We start from the raw sequence: 9,270 nt of genomic DNA on the forward strand, positions 1-9,270 counted from the left end.
CGAAATTTGAATATCAGACACTTAGGTGCAAGATTATGCCAAAATTTCATGTTTTTCGTCCCGTTTTTGCTCATTTCTCGGAGGCAAAATGAGCAGCAGCGCTCATTTGTACATCATTCTAGACAGAAATAAATGGCCTTTTTAGAAAGTGAACCATAGATAAGAAAATGTTGGCAGTTTTATCAAAAAATGCTTGAATTCAAGAAGTTTTAGATTTGCGTGGTTTCTTTGAGTTGCAAAATCCCTTTGAACATGACCCTGCTTTTTTCGAAGTTTCTCAAGAATCATTCGAGCTACAGAATTTGCTTTGGCATCGTTGGATAAAGAATTGAAAACTCGATTCAGTCGTAACAACGTGAGTGAGGAAATTCGAGTGGTTTTGACCCAGAAAGCGAAATTTGCATATCAGACACTTAGGTGCAAGATTATGCCAAAATTCCATGTTTTCCGTCCCGTTAGAACGTAGAAGTTTTTTTCTAACTACTGGTTTCGGAACAAATAAGTGTTAGACACGCTTGCCGCACAAGCAAACGCAATTTACAAAGAAAATTTGAGAAAAATCCCGAAAATGTCCTGACGCTTATTAAATCTTTTCACACATCTTTTGAGTCAAAAAATGTGGGAGGCCTTTTTGATCAAGTGCTTACCTTTATGTCTGAAAGTCCGTGAGCATTCTGGACATTCGTGCGTCTTCTCCTTGGGCTTGGGCGGGATGTACTCGGGGTTATGGTAGAGGTTTTGATGTCGCTTCAACAGCTGCTTTTGCCTGGAAATAGGCACGTAAAACATTAAAGCCCCGATTTGCAGCCGAATGGGAACGTAAGACTGACCTGAACGACTGGTCGCACATCTCGCACTCAAAGGGCTTCTGGTCGGTGTGGATGAGCATGTGGGACTCCAAGTGGCGCGCTGATATGGAGGCGTATGGGCATAAGTCGCACTTGAAGCATTTTTCCCCCTCGTGGGACTTGCTGTGCAGCTGCAAAGCGAGCTGAATGTGAACTTGGCTGATGCCTAAACTTCCGAAGCTTACCTTGTAGCTGTACCGGTCGGGGAAGGATTTGCCGCAGCGTTTGCATTTGAGGGGCTTATCTGATGTGTGCAGTTTCTGGACGTGGATACGCAGGTCGGTCTTGCGGCCGCAAGTCGTCGGACAGAGCTCGCATTGGAAAATCGGCTTGTCCCCAACTGAAAACACCAACACGATTAGTCTCATCCCCTAGCAGATGTCGGCTAAGCAAAGCACTTACTGTTATGCGTGAGCTTGTGGGCCTTCAAGCTGTTGCTTTGCGTGAAGCGCGCACTGCAGATCTCGCACTCGTAGGGCTTCTCCCCCGTGTGGATCCGCAGATGTCTCTTCAATTTGAATGTGTCGGGGCTGGCGTAGGTGCAATGGGGGCACTGGTAGGGCCGCTCCCCCGTATGGCAACGGATGTGGCGCTTTAGCTTCGATAGTTCGACGCTCGCGTAGTCGCACTCTGTGCACTTGTGCGGCTTCTCGTGTGTGTGTCTGTAGCGCACGTGACGCACCAGCTCCCCTATTCAACAAAGCATCAGTTCAAACTCCTGGATAAGTGAATCCTGAAAAAACGCACCAGAAGTGGTAAAGGCCGCTTCGCAGTACTTGCAGGCATGGGGTTTGGTGCCCGTGTGGGTATTGACGTGGTTCTGCAAGGAGGCGATGGTCTTGAAGCCGCGCTCGCATACGCTGCACTTATGCGGCCGCTCCTCCGAGTGCGACTTCATGTGCCTAGACAGCAGGTAGCGCTTGTTACTGATGTAGTTGCAGTAGTTGCACATGTGAGCCTGCGACACCGTCTGCGTGGTTTTCCGCTGCACCACTTTGGGGATCTTGGACTTATCGTCCTCGGTGTCCGAGTCCATTTGGACGCTGTCCTCTTGGTCGTCGAAGTCGTACACTGCAAGGAAACAAGCGCTGAGATTAGGCGGTTGCTGCAGGAGCGCCAGCAGTACTTGCCTGCCATATCCTGGTCTTCTTCCTCGGCTGGCTCCTCTCCTTTCAGATCGGGGTCTTGCACAATTAGCACGTAGCTCAGCTCGCCCGCGTTGGTGTCGGCCGGCACCACAGTCACCCTCTGGAAAGCGTTGCCCGAATTGATCATGATCTGATTGGAGTTGCTGCCTTCGTTGGGCGACGCCTGCTGGAAATTCGCGAACGTGCTCAATGCCGGACGCTTTGCGTCAACGTCTCAAAATTTCAGTTGGACTTCCACTTACACTCTCCTGCACATCGGTTACTTCGACATCCTCCTTATCGTGGTTGATTATGAACTCCTCCTCATCATCCTCGTCCTCGGCGGACTGTTGGGGTAAACTGGACATGACCGTCATCACGGGCTGAGTCTCGCCCTTGGCTTGGAAGTAATAGTGGCCCGCCTGGTCTACGAAGTAAGTCCCTTCTTCCCCATCTCCATCCACTTCTGCCCCTACAAAAGCCATAAATCTGCCACAACAGTTCCATCACCCATTTTGCATAGAATGCGACCACTCCACCCCGTTCACCCTGCCAGTTCAGATGAAGATTTTGAGGGCCCCAAATGGTAAGCCAGGCCTATGAACAGAGACCGTCAGGAGCCCCATCAGTTTTAAACCGTTTCAGCTGGTGCTGGCGCGCAAATCCAAGTTCCAACTTTGGCCGGCCGCTATAGTGGGCGACGCCACCCTGGTGCCGGGCTTCAAGGTCTACTTTTTCCGCAGCCAGGACGTTATGGATCTGCCCAGGGCGCACATTCTGATGTTCTTCGAGAACCTTTTGGAGCGCGACGTGAGCTTCCGGCTCAACAACGGCTGGAAGAAGGGCGTTCTGAAGCAATTCCAAATGGACGACAAGGCTTTCATTCCGGAGTTTTGCGTGGAGACGCGCAAAGGCCTGCAGCACACAGTGCCTTTCTTTGATCTGTTCCTTACCACTAAGCAGGCCGATTTAGTGTTGCCTGAAGTTGTGTCGCAGACTTCCATAATCTCCTGGTAATTGCAAGTAAATTCGGCTGATAAATCGAATGGTTTTTATTCCCGATGGGAAATTTGGGAACGCAGCCACAGGCTCGGAGCCTACAAAACGATACCCCGACGCCCAATTTAAAGCCAGATCGCCTGTTCAATACTGCCAAATGATGTTTGAGCTCTAGGAAAGGCCCCCTGGTCCCTTTACAGTCGCATTTTGGCAAATTCCGGAACGCAGTTCTCTGCATTCAACGTTGCCACTTACACGGGGCTCTCACGATGATGGCTTTTGACTGATATGGCAATAACCATTTGAGGCATAGGGTTGACGTCAATGGACAAAGCCCTCAAATCCCCATCTTCTGGCATAAAAAAATCAATTTTTAGTATTCCCGTCACGTTCCAAATTTGAACATTTTGTAACGATTTTACTCCATTTCTTGAACTACAATCGACGCAAAATATAATGCTTGTTCCAACTTAAGGAACACCCGATTTCACGCAGTTTTCCCAAGAAAAATCTGTAAACATGTGCAATTTTTCGCGAGACCTGGCAACGACGGTGTCAAGTTTTGTTTATTTATGGTGGTGCCTGAATTGTTGTAAAAACTGCAAATTTCTGAGTCATACCAGTGCCGGAGGGCAAGTTGCTGTCGCCAATTTCCTTCTGAAACCCCGCGAGATACGATTGGATTTCGGTAACATTTTCCGAGCTATCCTCAAGCTTGACAGTGGTGTCCATGTATTCCGACCCCATGCTGGTCCACTCCTAACCCTTGTGGTACCTGAAACAAGCAATGGTGCTATATTTTCCATTGTAAAGCCGGGCGGCGCCCCATTAATTCCCTGGGTTGATTGGTTATTGTTAAAAGCCCCCCAAAGGTCCTCTCTTAACCTGCTAGGACGCCATGCGCCATTATGGGACAGCTGCAGAGCTTCTGGCCGCTAAATGGCCGTTACAGGAGCGAAATTAAGGGAAAAAACAACAATCTGAAAGATCATGGGCTGTTTGTGCTTTGAGACATTTGCCTTTCGGATTGTAGGGGGCATTTCAGCGAAAATTTCGGGAAATTATCACGCACGGCGCTGCCATCAATACTCACAAAATGGAGGTCGGTGTTGTTGTTGGGTGCTCAATTTCCTCTTCGCTGGCCGTTTTCACTCATCCAAGGGCACTGAAACTCACTCAAAATATCGGGCACAGATCGCCCGTTTCGATTGCGTGGAAAATGTATGCGAAAAAACTAGGGATTTGCCGAAAATCCGTGAAAAATTGCCTTTGCAACGTGTAACTCCAAAATCGTCCTGTGAGGGCGTCATTCAGGCGAACGTCTATTTCGGGTAACCAGAGATGGCAGGCTAGCGCACCACCTTTCAATTGTTCTGAGCATGCGCGGATTCGCACTGGCCAATGCAACGTCAGTAGTGGCATTAAAGCGGGCGATTTGAACTGTTCTGCAACCTCTTCCACCGATTTAATTAATTAATAAGCCAAGTTAAGTAATTGTTGCCTTGTTGATTAATTGAGAGTTTGTTCTAAACTTTGTCATTTTCCTGTACACTGGAAGCTGTGAATTTGTACACACTTTTAAGCCAGCAAATCAGTTGACTGATTTGAAATTTCGCGCGCGTTTTTGGGATGTGCGCCAACGGGTTGCGGTCGGAACTATCCGGACGGTGCCATTGTGGCTGGTAAAGGGGAGTCTTTGGACTTCTCGCTCTAGCAAAACATGCGACTGCCTTGCGGGTGCGACAAAGAGACAACAAGCTCGCGATGGAATGCTCCATTTTTAAACAATTGCAAATCGCGCTAGTTCCTTAAACGCATAATCATAGTGCAAGTTGTGTTTTTTTGGCCTATTTTAGCCGCATGGAGTGTGTAGATTTTAAAACACTAGCAAAAAGTGGGGGCGAACAGTGTTAGAAACTCTAACACTCCAGGGAAAGCTTTCAAGACTAGGGAGCAGCTGAAAGCGGCGCAAGTTACATTTGAACTTGGCCAGAGACGCCGGGTAAATTTTTTGCATTTCGTTGATTTAATGCCTTTATAAGGCCTTTATAAGGAATATAAATCTATTCATAGCGTTGTTGGAAGATTAGTCAAATTCCACATTGTTGGTTTCTTTTTTAATTAAATACGCTTGATTTTAAGCAGTTCCAAGCACCATTTCGGCTCATCTTGCCCCTAAAGGTCTGATATACATGTTTCGCGTCATGTGAGAAAACTCCTAGTAAATGAGAATAGGAAATTTCAGAATTCATATTTTATTACAACTTAAAAAATCTACATGTCATGATCAGGGTGTTTGCCAGACCAGATAAAGACAACGCAACATGTGGAGAACAATGATAGAATATAATACTGAAACAAATATACCCTTTGAAGAGCTTGTGCAATCCTGGATACTCTTAAACCTACTGTTCCTATATATTAATATATATTAATTTATATATAATATGGTGTATCACAACATTTATTAAGCTATTTAACGGTTATTTGTGTTATTGTTAAGGTTCACTGTTAATAACCGCGACAAATCACATTGAGAATCTTTGGAAAACATTCGCCAGCCAACGGAATGTGAGTGCGCTCATCCCCCAACCCTACTCGGATGTGGTCCCTATCACATTTATTAATTTTTTCGTTATTAGTTGCATCACAGTTGAGAAAAAGGCATCGCTTAGTTCAGTATATGGTACATTATGCCTCGAATAAGAACAACAATTAAGCGCCGATACCGTGCAAGTGATCACTTTTGCGTTCATGGCCCGATTTTAAGCGAAATTGCGCTGCCGCGCCCAATTGGGGCATAAGTAATCAGTCTTTTGTTAAGAACCAAAGGCCATGAAAGCAACCGCGTCTCAATAAGCGAGTATAAACATCGATACAGATAAGTAGATATTAGCGGTATACATACATAGACATACTTTGAGTACAAAAATTATCCATATATATTAGATCCGTACACTTGATAAAAATATTTTCAATTTGGGAATACATATCTTAGTGGGAGTAGGTATACATAATTCATATTTAGATATTCTTCTATATGCTTCTGTTGTAGAAGCTCGGTAAGTTTCGGATATAGATTCACCCGGTGATCTGTCCTAAAATGGACGTTTGATTGAAAACGCATCCGAATAAAGACGTTCACTTTAGGGCTTTGCACACCATTACACGGTTTTCCGCCTGCTTATTAGGAAAAGTGATGTCCCAGAGACTTGTAAAAAACAACAGATTTGGCCTGAAACCGAGTCAAATTGAGCATCAAAACCGATTTTCTTCTGCGAAAAACATTAGAACTTTCCATTATGTTTGGGACAGGATCATTATCATCAGACTTCGCCAGCATCTGCCAACAGCCTTTTTAAAAACGACAGCACTTTCTCGTTAAAATTGGCTCGAGTTTTCAAGTAAAGACGCGGCGCTCCAACTGTAAGAACTCACTTATCATAGAGACAGTGAATCTTTCCATTTGATTGATCCGCAAAAAATTGACAATTACTCCTTTTAAAGTAGCAAACCAAATCGAAAACTAGGTAAGTTTCTCATAGAATCGCGTTTGAAGATGCTGGCAAAACCTGGTAAAGTTGAAACAGAGCGACTGTTGCACACGGAAGTTGTGTCCTGCGGCATGGCCGAACGCGCTAATGAGATAAAGTGCAAGAAAACTGAAGTACCAAAATATACGCTTTTTGATATCCAATATATTGTCTAGACATTTCGTTTGGCCGAAAATCAATGATTCATATAGGCACAGGGCGCATCTCCTCAACGGCTCGGCAAAACAAGCGGACGCTTATCATAACTTTGAAAGGGATTTTTCTTGGCGTAGGGGATAAATAAGTTTTGGAATAAGAAAAATTTACTGCTTTTGGCGCCCTATTTGAACGCTACGCATGCTGCTACACCCAAAAAAATCCCTTTCATAGTAAGATATAAATTATCGGACTATGAAGGACTATTCATTTGCTTATCATAACCGGGACAGAAACAGCTTGGCGAGGACGGACACAAATCAGATTAAAAAACATTGACAGAGTGGCTCGAAATTAATCTGCCGCAACTTTCACCACTCATTGGTGATGAAATTTGGGCGCCTTAATTGGCGAACACGCTGTGAAGAAAACTGATTATTGCTCGAAAGAATATACATACAATAGCTGTAACCGCCGCTTATCTAATGGACTAGCGGGCTGAAATCAGTCTTCACATTCAGTAAATCGGTTGAAAACGTTCACCCTGATCATACAGGATGTGCAAAATAAGAAGGACCAGAATGGAGATAAGATCCACCCCGACAGCCCCTTCTGATATTGAACACATTGTGCATACAGGATGAAATGACTAAATCCAGACTCCATGCTGGGACACCACCCGGCCATGGGCGGCAATGGAGCGCTCCATGTCGCCTCATCATAACTCGTACACTTCCCTGCCGTTGGTTCGGGCTGAGGCGCACCTGGAAAAGCGCCAGAAATAGCCCCCTAAGCTGCCAGAGCCCCTGCAATTCACCTTTTGCTGCGCCCGCCCTCATTGGCCCGCTGAGGGCTACAGTACATGTTGTAGCCGGGAATGATGTGGACGCGAACATCCCCTGAAGGCCGAACACCTTCAGGGCGTTGTCTGCGCGAAAACGACACGGTGGTTTTGCAACAGCAGTACTGAAACATCCAGCCAATCAGCTGAGAGTGGGCGAATAAGTGGGTGGAGCTGACCTGGAATAGATTGACGTAGGCGGATCGGAAGTGCCTGTTGAGGATGCCGTAGATGATGCTGTTGATGCAGGATTTGCTGATGGCCAGCCAGGCCAGGTTGTAGAAAACCTTGTCGGAGACCTTGTTGATGTTGTCCACTGCCAGGATCACCCCGAACGGCACCCAGAAGAGCAAGAAGAGGACGAAGCTGTAGATGTTGGTTTGCGTGAGGGCGCAGTCCCAACTGAAGGTTATCGCCGCCTTGTAGTTGGGCCGGGACTTCAATCTGCAATGGCAACTACTTCAAAGCCTTGAACTCGAGGCGGTAGCAGAAACTTGCTTTCGCACTTGGTAGCCGGTTCGGATGTAGCAAAACAGCGTCACCGTCAGAGGAAACAGCACGAAAATCACACAGACGGTCAGCTGGTAGGGATCCAGACCCAAATCCTTCCTGGTGCAGTAGTCGAAGGACAAATCCGCGTAGAACTGGATAGCTGAGATGATCCCGCATCCGGTCCAAATCATCAGAAGAATCACTGTGATTTTCCTGCGGAAACCATCCATTAGGTGAGTTTCGGGATGGGCGTCCAGTACCTTTTGGTCAGCTTATGGTAGACATCGATGGAGTAGCAGAGTCGGGAATAATTCTCGCAGGCGACCGCCGCCATCGACAGGACCGTGACCAGGAAACACCAAGCGGCCACAAACCACTGGAATTTGCAAACGCCCAGACTGTCTTTCAGTCCGGCCAGGATCACAATGGCGGAGGCGGGGATTACCAGCCCGGTGATCAGCAGATCGGCCAACCCCACATTTACTAAGAACGTGTTACCTGCAACGGATCAATTCGCTCAGAATGTGAGCCCAAACCCTTTACGCATACCTACATAGAAACTAAGTGAATTATAACGATCATATCATATAACGATCTAACCTAGGGCTAATTGAACCTCTATTCTACAATACCACTAACTATAGACTAACACTAGACCTGGGTAACGCAATGAATTTTTAGGAGTTGGCGCAGTGCTACCTACGCAAATGGTTTGGTGCGCCAAACCAACGCACCCGTGCAGTAACTCAATGCTGTTGCTGTGAAAATGTTGATGATTTTTTTACTTGTAATTACTTTCCTGACTGTGTTTCAATTCCAAATCAAATCTATTCCTGGGTTTCAGTCATTTATTGTCTCTATTTATTAATCAAAATACGTTTCGGTGTATTTTTCCACCATCATCAGTTTTTCTAAAATAACAGATAGTGAAAAAAATGCTTTCATTTATTAAAAAAAAAACAACCACAGTTTGTGTCAACAGCCTCATCATATCACATATTAAAATACATCACAATTGCAATACTTTAAAACATTCTAAAATTAATTAGGCCTAACAGGTGATTAGTCAGGACAATCAAATTTGGGAAAAGACTAGAATTATTCGTTCAGATACTTAATTATTTTTACTTATATATTGTTGCTGCTTTAAGCATTGGCATGCATTTGGCGTATTAATTTTGTCCATTATCGGACACAAAACGCATAAAATACTGTTTATATTGATTTCTTTTACTTTCAGCTATTTTTCTTTGCATTCTGAGGATATTATTTTT

General features: G+C 45.4%; 3 protein-coding genes across 7 annotated transcripts in view; 1 reads left to right on the forward strand and 2 right to left on the reverse strand.

The window, feature by feature from the left end:
* Window positions 1–4,316, reverse strand: part of LOC109541821 (transcriptional repressor CTCF) — a 5,919-nt gene extending 1,603 nt beyond the window's left edge. Inside the window, exons 1-9 of one of the 3 annotated variants that reach the window (XM_019910801.2) lie at window positions 4,068–4,316; window positions 3,595–3,749; window positions 2,239–2,447; window positions 1,979–2,159; window positions 1,596–1,919; window positions 1,251–1,538; window positions 1,034–1,188; window positions 831–979; window positions 648–766 (exon numbers count right to left, since the gene is read on the reverse strand). In XM_019910801.2, coding sequence (XP_019766360.1) covers window positions 648–766; window positions 831–979; window positions 1,034–1,188; window positions 1,251–1,538; window positions 1,596–1,919; window positions 1,979–2,159; window positions 2,239–2,447; window positions 3,595–3,721 — 1,552 coding nt within the window. In that variant the 5' untranslated portion in view covers window positions 3,722–3,749; window positions 4,068–4,316. Of the gene's footprint in view, window positions 1–647; window positions 767–830; window positions 980–1,033; window positions 1,189–1,250; window positions 1,539–1,595; window positions 1,920–1,978; window positions 2,163–2,238; window positions 2,448–3,594; window positions 3,750–3,859; window positions 4,028–4,067 lie in introns of those variants that run through there. The other 2 variants (XM_019910798.2, XM_019910800.2) reach the window with 2 other exon arrangements.
* LOC109541825 lies at window positions 2,477–3,021 on the forward strand. 2 transcript variants are annotated; one of them, XM_019910806.2, is made up of 2 exons: window positions 2,477–2,561; window positions 2,621–3,021. In XM_019910806.2, exons 1-2 carry the CDS (start codon window positions 2,559–2,561, stop codon window positions 2,990–2,992), a joined length of 375 nt encoding a protein of 124 aa, XP_019766365.1. In that variant the 5' UTR covers window positions 2,477–2,558; the 3' UTR covers window positions 2,993–3,021. The 2 variants fall into 2 exon arrangements, with proteins under 2 accessions (XP_019766365.1, XP_019766362.2); XM_019910803.2 differs by having other exon boundaries at window positions 2,483–2,561; window positions 2,605–3,021.
* An 897-nt stretch (window positions 4,317–5,213) lies between the features above and the next one.
* Window positions 5,214–9,270, reverse strand: part of LOC109541853 (melatonin receptor type 1B-B) — a 7,085-nt gene continuing 3,028 nt past the window's right edge. For both annotated transcript variants that reach the window (XM_019910848.2, XM_019910849.2), the window contains 5 exons: window positions 8,257–8,494; window positions 8,003–8,209; window positions 7,684–7,948; window positions 7,481–7,629; window positions 5,214–7,427 (listed from right to left, as the gene is read on the reverse strand). In XM_019910848.2, coding sequence (XP_019766407.1) covers window positions 7,382–7,427; window positions 7,481–7,629; window positions 7,684–7,948; window positions 8,003–8,209; window positions 8,257–8,494 — 905 coding nt within the window. In that variant the 3' untranslated portion in view covers window positions 5,214–7,381. The remainder of the gene's footprint in view (window positions 7,428–7,480; window positions 7,630–7,683; window positions 7,949–8,002; window positions 8,210–8,256; window positions 8,495–9,270) is intronic.

The sequence above is a fragment of the Dendroctonus ponderosae genome, unplaced genomic scaffold (genome assembly GCF_020466585.1).
Source record: "Dendroctonus ponderosae isolate FM_Combo_2020 unplaced genomic scaffold, Dpon_F_20191213v2 Dpon_F_20191213_9, whole genome shotgun sequence".
Taxonomy (NCBI): domain Eukaryota; kingdom Metazoa; phylum Arthropoda; class Insecta; order Coleoptera; family Curculionidae; genus Dendroctonus; species Dendroctonus ponderosae.